The sequence below is a fragment of the Paroedura picta genome, chromosome 9 (genome assembly GCF_049243985.1).
Source record: "Paroedura picta isolate Pp20150507F chromosome 9, Ppicta_v3.0, whole genome shotgun sequence".
Lineage (NCBI taxonomy): Eukaryota > Metazoa > Chordata > Lepidosauria > Squamata > Gekkonidae > Paroedura > Paroedura picta.
This window is the reverse complement of record NC_135377.1, coordinates 24047425-24061989: the sequence shown is the minus strand read 5'-3', so window position 1 is coordinate 24061989 and position 14565 is coordinate 24047425. Positions and strand designations below refer to the sequence as shown.

The 14565-nt window shown below is 46.7% G+C and overlaps 1 protein-coding gene across 1 annotated transcript in view; it reads left to right on the top strand.

The window, feature by feature from the left end:
- The window catches only part of SLC26A7 (solute carrier family 26 member 7), a 73100-nt gene that overhangs the window by 7071 nt on the left and 51464 nt on the right, over positions 1-14565 (top strand). The window contains exon 2 of the mRNA XM_077351938.1: positions 12763-12873. Within this exon, the coding sequence (XP_077208053.1) occupies positions 12763-12873 (111 nt within the window). The remainder of the gene's footprint in view (positions 1-12762; positions 12874-14565) is intronic.

The window sequence follows — 14565 nt, the reverse complement described above, 5'->3', positions numbered from 1 at the left end:
CAGGGCTGGGCACAACTGCAGTTTAGCTCTGAAAAACATTGATAATATCTGATCACGAATCGCCTAACCTTTCATCTAGTTAGGCTTGCTGTTAAGGTGTGCAGCAATGCATGCATCAAGCACCTGGGCCTAACTGGTTTCAAAAGCGCCGCAGGAAGAATAATTGCAAGAGTCATTACATCGCTTCTGTCTTAGCAAAGGGATGATGCCATGGTGATGCATTTCTCCTCCCATCCTTATCCCGTAAACAGGCTTGCTACATGTCATTGCATGCAATCAGAGACATAAAGGAGCTTAGATTGCTTTTTCAAAGGACTAGATAAATGTATGGAAGATAGATCTATCTATGGCCAATAAAGGTATCCCCTGCGCAAGCACCGGGTCATGTCTGACCCTTGGGGTGACGCCCTCTAGCGTTTTCATGGCAGACTCAATACGGGGTGGTTTGCCATTCCCTTCCTCAGTCATTAATGTTTACCCCCCAGCAAGCTGGGTACTCGTTTTACCGACCTGAGAAGGATGGAAGGCTGAGTCAACCTTGAGCCGGCTGCTGCGATTGAACTCCCAGCCTCATGGGCAGAGTTTCAGACTGCATGTCTGCTGCCTTAGCACTCTGTGCCACAAGAGGCTCTCTATGGCCATGCTTAAATGGAACCTCTGTTTAAGTGAAATGGGTTCCATACAGATTCATATGGATTTCAGGCATAATTGTGGGACGGATTAGAAAGTGCTTTGGAAGTGAGGGTGAATGGCTGCTTCCTGGGCAGAATGAGTATTAACCTGATATTCTTGGTCTCTTAGTAACATTTGATGCCCTCCACCAAGGTATCATGCTGTAAGGTTTCTACCTCCTTGCTGGCAACCTGTGGGAGATGGGGGCATTTATTAGGAGCAGGAGGGGGCCCAGGTTACCTCACCAGCAATGTGGCAACAACACTTCTGATAAACATCAGAAGTCATCAAACTGTGACGTCACAGCAATCCTCTGGTATCTGGGTAAAAACCTCTATGGTTAAAATGGTTTTTACCTATCAGCATCATGCTTAAATTGAGCCTACCTCCTGGCTGCAAGGGAAGAGGTCATGATGCCATGGAACCATCAGCAGAGGGAACTTGGCATCTCAGCTATTGACATTGTCTTATTTCAGATGTAAAACTATAGTTTATTTGGAGTTTGGTTAGTGTGTGAAGCCAGTATTCAACTCACAATCAGACAAATCCTGGTTTGCCACAGGAATGGATGGTTAGATTTCCTTCTCTCTGTAGCCCGTCCGTGTGTGAGTTGTGTGTGTCACTAAAGAGCAAGCCAGGGTTAAATCAGGATTAAACAATCAGACATCACATGAAAATGTAATGAAAACAAACTGTAGTTGATAAACTAGTTTCTGATCCTGGCTTCAGCTCTCTCTGATGGGTACTTAATTCATCATAGCTTGTGAAGTAGCCTGAATTCAAACAACCCGAGTTAGTTGTATTAAACCATAATTTAATGTTATATCAGAACTCAGTTTCTGCAAGACTTTGAACTGAGACTTTGATGGCAATGGAGAGGCCAAATCCAGCTCTCCAAGTGTCCATCGAGAGTCAACTTTTGTCAGTATTGGAAGTGCTATGATTTGTACTGGATGGCTGTAACTGCCTTGTACTTAGCCTTCTTGAGCATCTAGTAGTAATCAGATGGAAAGATAGTGCCAGTGGCATCAGACCGCTTCTTCCAATATGTCTGCTGGAGAGCATTATGCTCAGTGAATACCAACTTGATGGTGATCCCTGGCCCCAAAGATTTCTGCCTGGCTTTGGCTCTGGCCTGGTGGAGTGAGCTGCCAACAGATCTGGGTCCTGACGGAACAGTCAAAATTTCGCAGGGACTGTAAAGTGGTGCTTCTCCACCAGGCCTATGGTTGAGGCCATGGCGGCCTAAATACTAATAAGCCTCCCCGCTCCTCTCTATGTATCCCTCCCTCTCTTTTCTTTTTTCTTATGGGGCATATATCACTGGGCAGGAATGGGAAAGGGGAGATTTGTTTTTAATGTACTTATTGATTTTTAACATTATGATATTTTATTGCTTATGCCCCAAGTCTGCTTGTGGGGAGGGACTGCATAAAAGTTAAATTATCAAATAAACTAGCCCAAAATCCCATTGCATAAGAAATGCAATGGGTGCTAGCGGGGGCCGTGACAGAAAGGGGGAATGGGGGGGGAGGTGAAGCACCTTGGTGGTCTCCACGGCGAGCACGTGGGCTCCTCACGGCCCGCCAAGAAGAAGGGGCTTGTAACCCTTTTTCCTCTTGCTGTTTTCTTGCTCAAAATCACCCTGCTCCGGTCTGGTGCTCAGCGTTTGCCTTTTGTGACAAAAATAGGGTGCATGTGGCTATTCTGGGGAGGAAATGGCCCAGCACGGTCTCTGCATTAGTTTGCAGTTGCTATATTAGCTTTATTATGTTAAAGAGTTGTATTAGTTGTATTATATAGAGCTGCTGTATTAATTATTAGCTGCGGTATTACTTTATAGCTGCAAACTAAAGCAAAAAAGATACTGGAGTTAGAACATAGAACAATGCATCACATATCAATGGGCTCCAAGAAAGGCATGATACTGGTTTCATTTACAGACTCAATTAATGAATGAATGAATGAATGGAAGTGGAATTTCACGTTGTACAATACTCCTGGAATATTCCAAACATCTATGGTAACATCTATAGATTGGGGTGGTAGTGTGTGTGTGTGGGGGGGGGAAGGATTCTACAGCATTGTGTGATGTGATGAGATCACTTCAAGATTTATAGCTGGAAGTGATATCATGGCATTGTGCTATGCCATTTACTAATCTCTATTTCTCAAATGTTCCTGATGCTGTCGGTGATGGGGTTGACAATCCTAATTTCTTCCAGTCCAACTGTGGAGGACAATTTTTTCCTGCTCCTGTATTGAGGGTGGGAGATTGTGGCTGGGGGCAGAGAATTCCCCACCAGCCATTGGCAATATGAAATACTATCCCATATCTATTTCCTTATCCCTTTAACTGAACTGCACCTGGAACCATCTGCATACAAGGCACATACAAGGCCTGACGTGGGAATCGGTCGAGAACGTGGCCATCTGGGCGGTGTACCGTTCACCCACTGCGCCGCCCGATGCCCTGCTGGGCCTGCTGGAGGCGGCGGCCGCCTGGACATTGCAGTTCCCCAAATTATTAATTTTGGGGGACTTTAATGTCCATGCGGATTCGTCGGCTCCAGGACTTGGCCTGGACCTGGTGTCGGCCATGGCGACACTGGGGTTCTCGCAATTTGTTGCTGGTCCCACTCATCAGGCTGGCCACACCCTGGATCTGATCTTTGGTGCTGGTGTTGAGATCGATCTGGTGGCTAACAACATCGTTCCGTGGTCTGACCACCATACCCTGAAGGCTCGCCTACGGATGCCACCCCTCCCCTGTTTGGGTGACGGACGCATTTTAGTCCGCCCACGGAGACTTATGGAATCCGAAGGATTCCTGAATGCTCTGCGGGACCCGATGCCCTCCGGTGTCTCGTTGGAGGCCTTGGTGGAGGACTGGCAGTCCCGCCTGTTGGCCGCCATTGACGAGATAGCTCCTGAGCGCCCTCTCCGCCCTCGCCTCAAGCAGGCCCCGTGGTTTACCGCGGAGCTTCGGGAGAGGAAGAGGGAGGTGAGACGGCTAGAGCGAGTGTGGCGGAAGACCCGCGACGAAGCTACAAGAACATCTCATCGCACGCTTATGAGGGCGTATGAGATGGCGGTGAAAGCGGCAAAGTGTGACTACTTTGCTGCGGAAATCGCGTCCGCTAGCTCTCGCCCAGCCCAATTATTTAGGATAGTTCGGACCCTTACTGCCCTCGAAAGAGGGCATCAAAATAGTAGTCAATTGGAACTAGGCTGCGAGGCTTTTGCGAGCTATTTTGCGGATAAGATCTTGTCGCTCCGTCGTGACCTTACTGCCACAGTTGATACAGTTCGTGAACTAGAAGCTCCGTGGCCGTTACGGGGGATCAGGTTTGATGGCTTCAGGCGGCTCTCTTTATCCGAAGTGGACAAATTGCTAGGGTCGGTGAGGGCGACCACTTGCCCCCTTGATCCCTGTCCGTCGTGGTTGCTTAAGATCAGCGACCCACGGATAGGTGTTCCCCTGAGGGAGATTATAAACCTCTCCCTTACATCGGGAGAATTCCCTCAGCGGCTCAAGGAGGCAGTGGTTCGCCCTCTTCTGAAAAAACCATCGCTGAATCCGCGGGACCCCGCCAGCTACCGCCCGGTATCGCATCTTGCATTCCTGGGCAAGGTGGTTGAGAGGGCCGCCGCGGACCAGCTCCTAGCATTTTTGGAGGAAACTTCGGCCCTTGATCCATACCAGTCTGGCTTCCGTCCTGGCCATGGGGTGGAGACTGTGCTGGTCGCCCTGACAGATGATCTCCGGCGCCAGCTGGACCGGGGCGGGTCGGCCATTCTCGTGCTATTAGACCTGTCAGCCGCATTTGATGTGGTTGACCACGAGCTCTTGGTTCACCGCCTCGCTGATACTGGGATTGGAAGGGTGGCTCTTAAATGGCTATCCTCCTTTCTAGAGAACAGATCACAGAGGGTCGCTGTGGGGGAGGAGTTATCCGACTCCTTTGCACTCCCATGTGGGGTGCCACAGGGAGCGGTGCTCTCCCCCACGTTATTTAATATCTATATGCGTCCCCTGGCTCAGCTGGTACGGAGTTATGGGCTTGGGTGTCACCAGTACGCTGATGATACCCAGCTCTATCTCTTGATGGATGGCCGGCCAGATCTCCCCCCAGAAAAATTCGCCAGTTGTTTGGAAGCAGTGGCTGGATGGATCAGGAAGAGCCGCCTGAGACTCAACCCCTCCAAGACGGAGGTCCTTTGGCTAGGCCGAAGGGAGCAGGAACAGGAAGCGCGTCTTCCCTGCCTGGACGGGGTACAATTGTCATCTGTGCCCCAAGCCAGGAATTTGGGAGTGATTCTGGATGCCTCACTTTCCATGGAGGCCCAGGTCACTAAGGTAGCCCGGACGGCGTTTCTCCATCTACGCCAAGCTCGGCTACTAGCGCCCTACCTGCCCCCGGAACACCTGGCCACTGTGATCCATGCAACGGTTACTTCTAGATTAGACTTCTGTAACTCGCTCTACGCGGGCCTACCCTTGTCTCTAACCCGGAAGTTACAGCTGGTACAGAATGCAGCTGCACGGGTCCTCACTAAATCATCTTGGAGGTCCCATGTTCAGCCTCTGCTGAAGCAGCTGCACTGGTTGCCAGTTTGTTTCCGGATCAGGTTCAAGGTTTTGGTACTAACCTTTAAGACTATACGCGGCTTGGGTCCTGCATACTTGAGGGACCGCCTATCTCCTTATGCCCCCCGCAGGGCACTTCGCTCTGCGGGTAAGAATCTGCTGATGATCCCAGGACCCCGGGAGGCACGCCTGGCCTCGACAAGGGCCAGGGCCTTTTCGGTCCTGGCCCCTACCTGGTGGAATGAGCTCCCTGAAGAGCTGCGGGCCCTGTCGGAGCTCTCTGAGTTCCGCAGAGCCTGCAAAACGGAGCTCTTCCGCCAGGCGTTTGTCTAAGGCCGGGTGATGGCCCGGGGCTAAGATCGGACCCCTCTCCCCGGAGGGGGGAGACCAGTACTAAACTGACCTGGTTCCCCAGAGTGTTCCATCCTATGCCCAATTATCCTCCGTTCCCTTCTGCTCATCCAGTGGGCCTGTACGGGAATAGTTTTAATCGCCATCATTGTGACTTAGTCATTGTTTTAATGGGGTTTTAATGGGGAATTTTAATGATTAATATATTGTATTGTATTAAAATGTTGTGAACCGCCGCGAGCCGGTTTCCGAGAGCGGCGGTCATACAAATCAAATAAATAATAATAAATAATAATAATACTCTACTACTAAGTCATGTTCCCTTCCAAATATTGATCTTCCTTCTTAAAACTGATTTCCAAGCTCTAGAAATCTCACAGGTAGCTTGTAGAACTGACTGTCTGGCCACAGTTTCCATTTTACGCTGAAGGACCTGCCCTTGAGCATGTCATGTTTTGGGGTGGAGGAGGGGGTAGGAATGTGGGCTTGATTCAAAAGGGGAGTGTGGCAAAATGAGCCACATTTTGGCTGCAGGTCCTATTCTGCCCTGCCTGTGCTAAAAGCATGCTTGTGAACATCTTCCTTTTAATAAGAAGAAAAGGTTCACAAGCATACTTTTAGCACAGCACCAGATTGAGGAAGGGGTCCAAAAGAAATGGGTAAGATGCAATTTATCCCTCTCTATATACATGCCCTATCATATCTTAGCATATAGGGCAGGCTTCTTAGGAAATTACAGATCTCTACAGAGTTTCCATTACCCCAAAGTTTTCTTCAGCTGTCCCGGCTACCACATGGCTAATGGCTGCCTTTTCCAGACCTCAGTTTTATTTATTTATTCATTTTGAGATTTATACATTGCCCCTCCCAGCAAGCTGGCTTGGGGCTGTTTCCAACATTTAAAAATCCACAAAAACATAACAGTAAAAATACAATTTATCAGTAATTTAACTTTACATATTAAATCCTTAAAAACAATCTTGCCAGCTAATTAGCCCATTGGTTTGTACTGCTGTGTTTAGTCTTTGGTTTTGGGAGATGTACCCATGTAGAGCCTCTTGTGGTGCAGAGTGGTAAAGCAGCAGAAATGCAGTCTGAAGCTCTGCCCATGAAGCTGGGAGTTCAATCCCAGCAGCCGGCTCGAGGTTGACTCAGCCTTCCATCCGTGATCGGTAAAATGAGTACCCAGCATGCTTGGGGGTAAAGCAATAATGACTGGGGAAGGCACTGGCAAACCACCCCGTACTGAGTCTGCCATGAAAACGCTAGACCTGTCAGACTGTCAGATAAGCTTTTCCTGGATATTTTTCAGGAATTCTTTCCTGAAGTCTCTCTAATATTTAACACCTCCCAATCTCTGTTCCTTTCTTAGAGAAGGGGGAGGAACACTGGAGTTAGATCTATTAGCATTTCTTAAGAGGTAGCTGAAAGGAGTCTGGAAAGCCACTGGCTGACTTCCTCCTCCCTGCCCGTTCTCTGCCCAGAGAGGAAAAAAGGTTTTCCTCATTTCACATCTCCATAGAAATAAGTGCATTTCTTCACAGGGACAAAGGAGGAAAAGGTTGAAAATGCCCATGGCTTACTTTTATTTATTTAGAGTGTTCCTGTCCTTCCTCCAGTCTAAGCTAACCTTGCCATTAAGGTGTCCTTGAAACAATAAAACTAAGTAATTTGCAAATGAAGTAGAATCCCCAAACCAACAATGACTGGAATGTAAGGTACTCTTTAGACCTGTTATACAAGTTAGAAATGCCATGTGGCCACTGGCTGAAACAGCCTCTACGTAATATCTGCACCAGATTAAAATGTGATGCCGGTGAGGCAGAAGCACTCACCCCTGAGACTCCACTTGGGGCCTGAAGTTCTCTTGCTGTCACAACAGATTGCCACATTGCATAAATCAGTTCCCTGGAGACAGCAGCTGCTTTGGATAGATGGTGTCACATCCCTGATGAGATCTCCCCTCTCCCCAAACTCTGCCCTAACTCCCCAGGGGTTTCCAAGGCAGGTTTGGCTGTCACGGACTTTGCATTCATGCAGCATGTCGTTTGAACTGGGCTGCTACCTGTGCCAGAAAGTAACATGCGCTTAATTAGTATCCCATGGGCTAAAGACTTCTGGCATCCTACGCAAACATAGTTGCTTAGCATGGGGCACGGCCCAGTTTCAATGAGATGGTGTGCAAAGTCCCACAGGTGAGTTCTGTTGTCTTGCCAGCATTACGTTGAACGTAGTCCTCATATCCAGTAAGCAATTAGAGGCAAAGTAAACAAGCTCAAGGATCCTCAGTAATACGAAAGACACAGGTTTTTACAAAAATGCGCTGGAATTCATATCATTCTAGGCAATCTTCTTTGGTTGCATGTTATAATGTGCAATAATATTCCAAACAGAGAGAAATGCCGTCATAGCTTCACCTTATAGAGCAAATGTCGGCCTGATTGGAATACTAACCACAAGACTAATTTTTAAAAAATTGTGTATATTGTGTTTGGCTCAGGGCAAAGGGAGATGACAAATCTCTATTGCCTATACATACTGGCAGACCCTTCAAGAGATCCGTGCCTTGAGACATTTCTCGTTCCTGGCTCCGCTGGTTAATTTGCTATTAAAGTGTTAACTCTCAGAGATTTGGGAGGGAACCTTGGGAGGGCAGGATTTGAGGAGGGGAGGGGCCTCAATGAAATGCGAGGTCATAGAACTCACCCTCCAGAGCCCATTTTCTTCAGGGGGAAAGGATCTCTCTCTAGTCTAGAGCAGGGGTAGTCAACCAGTGGTCCTCCAGATGTCCATGGACTACAATTCCCATAGCCCCTGCCAGCAAACGCTGGCAGGGGCTCATGGGAATTGTAGTCCATGAACATCTGGAGGACCACAGGTTGACGACCCCTGCTCTAGAGATCAGCTGTAATTTTGAGAGACCTCTGTGCTCCCCCTTGAGGTTGGCAGGCCTACAAATCAATGGATTAAAGTTCATAGCTCTACTACTAATACATTTGTGATTCCCCAAAGTGTTATTGGGCCAGATGTTCTGGCCTGAGGACACAGAGATTTTATTATGATCAGGGCTTTCCAAGTTTTCCTTGCCTTATATCACAATCATTTTCTCCAAGAGCATAACCACTCATGCCAGGTAGAGAAGTTGGTTCTTAATCGTCAGCTTCCCATGAGGCCTATGATTTTCAGTCATATAACTTTCGCTAACTCCTTATTTTTCCAAAGCCATAAAAATGCCCCTTGAACTCCAATTGCCCGGAATAACTGGGAAAAGAAAGAACAAAAGGCATCAGTGCTTTTAAAACAAATTTAGGAAAAGATTCCAGGTTTGGGCTGTGGGACAAAGCCCATCTATTACCTAAGGTAGCTCTAAATCTTATACTTGGCTCGTGGGTTTTGCCAAAAGTGAAGGAACTTAAGACTTCATGAGTTGGCATAAAAGCCTAGAATTTGGCAGTCTTTCTGAGGCTGCTGGTGCACATACTTCAAAATCATGCGCAGAAACTAGAGAAATTAATTGTGTCTCCTTGAGAGCTGCATCCAGCAGGTTCTGATACTCCAGAAGGCTAAGCGTATCAAGAGGAATCTTGCTTGGAGATGCAAACATTCTCAAAGGATATGTTGTCTGTCTGATCCCATGACTGAGGAAATTGTATTTGTTTACATTGCTCTGCAATCAGTTGGGTTCACATGTAAGTTTAAATATTATGGATTCAGTGGGGTTTGTGTTTTAAATTTGTCTATCACCCTTCTTCAAAGGATCTCAGGCATTTAGTAGTTGAACCCAAATCTCAGGCCTGGGATTTCCGCGGGTTCCAATTCTACACTTACCTACATCTCAGCTTATATAATTTCAAAAATGTTTATTTATTTATTTTTAGATTTTTACTCTGCCACTCTCGATGAAAGTTGTCTCGTGGTGGCTTACAATACAAGTCAAAGAAACACAGGACCATTCCGCACCCGATTAAAAAAGTGAAATACTCACCTTATGCAAACACCATATTTTTGGCGTTTTGCACAACGTTGCCAGCAACTAGTATCCCGGCAGCAAACCAGCAGCTACATCTTCCATTTTAAAGCAATAGTTGGGTAATCCACAAAACTGGATTCCCCCAAATATGTAATGTGACCGGGAGGAGAGCAACCAGCAAGCCACATGCCAAGGAAGTGTGTGTAAACAAAGTGGTCAGAGTAGCACAATCTCTAATTCCACTGCCTGCCCTCTTTGGTTTGTGCATCTATGATTAGTTGCACAGGCATCCCAGCGGAGAAGTTTTACTTAAAAAAATGCTTGCATCACTATCCCTTTAAAACAGGGAAAAAGGTGATTGGCTGCCTGCCATGAGTGACAGGTAGGGGGAGAGTCACGTGTATAGTGCATTCTTCCCCTCCACCATTTCAGGCAGTCATGCAGAGTGCCAGGAAGCACCAAAAAGCCGCAGAAGAAAGAGGGAGAGCAAGCAGGTGAGAAAGTGTTGTCATCAGGAGATCTCTCTTACCATTGAGATTGGAAGGTTTCCTAGAATACTGCATGATGAGGTTAAGACAATTCCAGATTTGTGGCCAGGAATAAACAGAGTTACACCTTTTTAGGACTATTGAAGTCCATTAAGTTAGATGGGTGTAACTGTGCATTAAACTGTAAAATAACTGATCTGAATGGTAATCCCTGGATGATGGATCCTTGCCCTCTTAGAAGTGCTATTATTGCCAATTAAAATTTATAACCTCAATGGTTATAATTTTGAATTGACTCAGCTTTGCTTCTCAGCAAATAGAGAGGGGTTGAGAGTTGGCTCTAATGTCCTGAACTAGAACAGAGGGTTTCTTTTTCTTTTTGGTATTCCAAGTCCAGTTCTCCCTGGCCTTTTGCATGTACTGTTCACCTTCAATGCTGGCGCCGGAGGCCACCTCCTTAGCAGGTTTGTTCTAACACGTGATGTGGTGTACACAGCAATAGGTGGCAGCTGTGTTTTTAAAGGAACCAGAGCACCTGCCATTCCAGTGATCGTGGTGTAAAATAAGCCATCATGAAGCACTCAATTTGACTTAATGGTTTACACCAGCGGTCCCCAACCATTTTGGGGTTGAGGATCGCCTCCAGGGGTGGGGGAGAGCCGGCAGCCCTGGCAATGTCAAGCACTCAAATTATTTATACAGACTGAATATTTCATTGTTAAAATTTCTTCTGGAATCTCTTTGGTTTGTGCATGCTAACCCTGGAGTGTGCAGGACATATACTTCTTGGTGTAAACTGCACGGAGCTTTTATTCCAACCCCAGATCGATTCAGTCCCTGCCCTCTACACAGAATGCGATTTCCGTTTGGATTTTGGGCGATTTTAATTTTCGTTCTGCAGCAAGAAGGATTGATCCGGAGTGACCCTACCTTTATTGTGCCATATCTGAGACTGCTGTTAATCCTGAATAAAGAAAGCTCCGTGGTAGAGAACCTCTGATAGGCTATACCTGGTCATGTGACATGCTTGCCTTAAAGGAGGAGCCCTTAACTTCTCTCAACTTCTGTCAATCCTGGATTTTTCCTCCCTCCTCTGCCTTTTTTGATCCTCTCCCCCTCCCCTCCAAGAAAAGAAAGAGGCTCCCTGCTTGGCTTCTCCCCCCCCCCCCTTCAAGAAAAGAAAGAAAGAGGCTTCAAGAAAAGAAAGAAAGACCCCCCACACACCTTCTGAGCCTCCCTAACCATGTGCAGAAGACTTTCCTGTTTCAATGGGGAGGAGGGGGGAGAGGAAGACCCGAGTTCAAAGTGATCTGAATTCAACAGGATTGACAATGGAATAAAGAAAGTAAGTGCAGACTCTGCCCTTTATAAGTGTTTTCGGTCTGAGGAAATGTGCCTGCACATGAAGGCTTGCACCTTGAATAAATCTTTGTTGGTCTTCAAGGTGCCATCGGACTCAACTTTTGTTGCGCTGCTTCTGACCAACATGGCTACCCACTTGATTCTGTGCCAACCGTGCAGCCCCTCTTTTCCCAACCCGTAGTGCTTTCAGTTATCCCCACTAGGAACTGGATCACAAACAAATGTCAGACTGTGGTTCATTTCAAGGCAGAATTTGGTTTCAGATGGCTTTGATGACTTGGCAACATGCTCAGGCTGCTTGATCCTGCTCGGCTAGGATGCAGATGTCCTTGAGCACTCTGAAAATACCACTCGGAGCCTGGCTACATCTCACAGAGTCTCAAGTAGGAAGCAGCCAGTTCTGCCTGTACAGAACCCTGAAGAACACTCTCTCACCAGGAAAGGCTGGGGAGGTGTGAAAGGATTTCAAGTGCAGGCCCACACTTCTTTTTTCCTTGCTGTCTTGGGAAGATGAGAGAGGCCCGTCCTAGCTTAAGTCACAACAATGACTTCTGTTGAGAGCCCCAGTTTCCAACAATGACTTACAACCCTTTCCAGTGGGAAGGAGGCCCATACCTAAAACAGACTTCCAGAACTCTTAATTCACCTTGCATTCCTAAGGGAGCTGGAAAAGTGGGCTCTGATTGCAACTGAGTACGATATTTTTAATTATGTGGTGGTTTATCAGGCTTCTCTAGTTAGAAGATTACAGCTAGATGGTGTCGAGAAACATCCTTTTCTCCCTGAGTACTGGGGAACCAGAGATGGTCAGAACGGACAATATTATTTCAATGTGTGGTAGCTGTCAAGACTTGGGAGACCTATATTCAAATCTTAATCTGCTATGTTCCTGTTACTTTCTTTCTACCTCTCATTTGCCTACTCATGGCAGGTGAACTCCTGCCCATGCTTGATCATTAGAGCAGTGGGAGAAAAAAATTGGGCAAATGACATCACAGCGCCTGTGATGCTCTAAGAATTTCTCCTAATCTCAGTGGTGTTTACCATAGAGATTGGGGGAAATTCCTAGAACACCACAGTGTGACTTTTGGATGATACCACAATTCCCCCCACCCCTCCAGCTCCTAGGATTGGCAGCAGCAGGGCTGGCAATTCAGTTGTGAGGACAAAATGGGGAGGTGAAGCTCCTGGGAAGGAGGGAGAGATAAAAATGGTTAGAGAAATATTGAACCAGAAGGACAAATGATCTGATGGCGTATAAGTCAGTATTATGCAGTTCAGGATGCTTCTGTACATTGTTTCATAATTCCTACTTATCTGTTCCACAGGGCTTGCCTTTGCTATACTGTCTTCAGTGCATCCTGTGTTTGGCCTGTATGGATCTCTTTTCCCTGCTATTATTTATGCTGTATTTGGAATGGGACGTCATGTTGCCACAGGTAAGTGCTTCCAAAGCAATGCAGCCTAGTTCTGAAAGCAGGTCTTCTCAATGCCTATCTTTTTTCCCTCATATTTATTGCTATCCTATTGTATAACTGGAATAAAACAGCAATAAAAAGCAGGCCGATTGTCCTGTAAAAGGGTGGAGCATAGCTAAATGCCATTTGGCACCACATGAAAGAGCCCTAGGCCTTGTGGCTTTCCCATCTCTGTTCCTTTGCAAAAGCTCCATGTAGATTCTGTTGGAAGTCAACGGAGGCTGTAGCGGCAGCCCTTGGCAGGCTGTGCTCTCAGTGGCAATAGAAGCAATGTAGGAGGGTCTGACCTGACCTGTGCCTGGCCTGATTGCAGCAGATCTCGGACGCTAAGCAGGGTCAACCCTGCTTAGGAATTGGATGGGAAACACCAAGGAAATCTCAGGTCATGATGCAGGGGCAGGCAATGGCAAAGCACCTCTGAGTGACTCTTGCCTTACAAACCCCACAGGGTCACTAAAAGTTGGCTGTGACTTGACAGCTGGGAAAAGAGGCAGGTCAGATGCAATTGCTGTTTTATTCCATGGGGCTTATGCTCAGAAAAGTGTTTATAGAATCATAGAATCCTAGAGTTGGAAGGGGCCATACAGGCCATCTAGTCCAACCTCCTGCTCAACGCAGGATCAGCCCTAAGCATCAAGATAAGTATCCATCCAGCCATGACATGAAGACTGGAAATGAAGTCCAGGGTCACCCTTGTGAGGAGAGAGAATCACATCTCAGAAGCATTTAAAGGACCATGTTTGTTGTTTCTTTCCTTCACAGCCTTTGACAGTTTCTCTGTTTAAGGAAACTATTTTGGGGGTTGGGGTGGGGGAGAAGCATTATTAAGATTAAAGTGGAGCTGGTCCTGCATCTATAATTTAATATTGCCCCAACACTTCCTCTATTAATGCATTTTACCAGGGACTAATATGCTTTAACTCTGTATAAATTTGCTCTAGGGTAAAATGTTACCAGGAAGGGCTCAGCCAAAGATAATTTCTCTTTGTGGAAAAATAAACAAGTAAAACATGAACACCACAATGTTGGACTGCTTCAGAACTGTAAGGAGATTGTTGCTCCCCATTTGGCAGACTCCAATTCAGGGTCTTTCTTTCTTTCTTTCTTTCTTTCTTTCTTTCTTTCTTTCTTTCTTTCTTTCTTTCTTTCTTTCTTTCTTTCTTTCTTTCTTTCTTTCTTTCCCTTTCTCCCTCTCTCATTCCCTCCCTTTCTCTTTTTTGTCATTATTTATGCATTCATTAATGTAAGGTATTTTAAGGTATTTTACATGAAATGCTGACCTTATGAACTTACGCAGATTGTGAATGAGTGGACAGAAAGGGATGTGCCAGTGTTTGTGTCTTGTGACCCTTCTTTGCATACCCAGGGAATTGCTGATCACCCCTGTGGGATAGTAGTTAAATTTCCTCCAGGCCAGGCTGGATTCTGGAGATTTTTGGTGTGTGTGTGTGGGGGGATCACTTGGGCATGAAATTGGGGTCACTGTGAGTGGGCAGGTAGTTGTGAGTTCCTGCATTGTGCAGGGGGTTGGATTTGATGACCCTGGAGGACCCTTCCAACTCTATGGTTCTATATGAGGCTGGGCTGCATGGAAGATCTGGCCCTCCCTTACAGTGGCAGTAGTGAAGTCCATCTGGCACCTTCTGTCCTCCC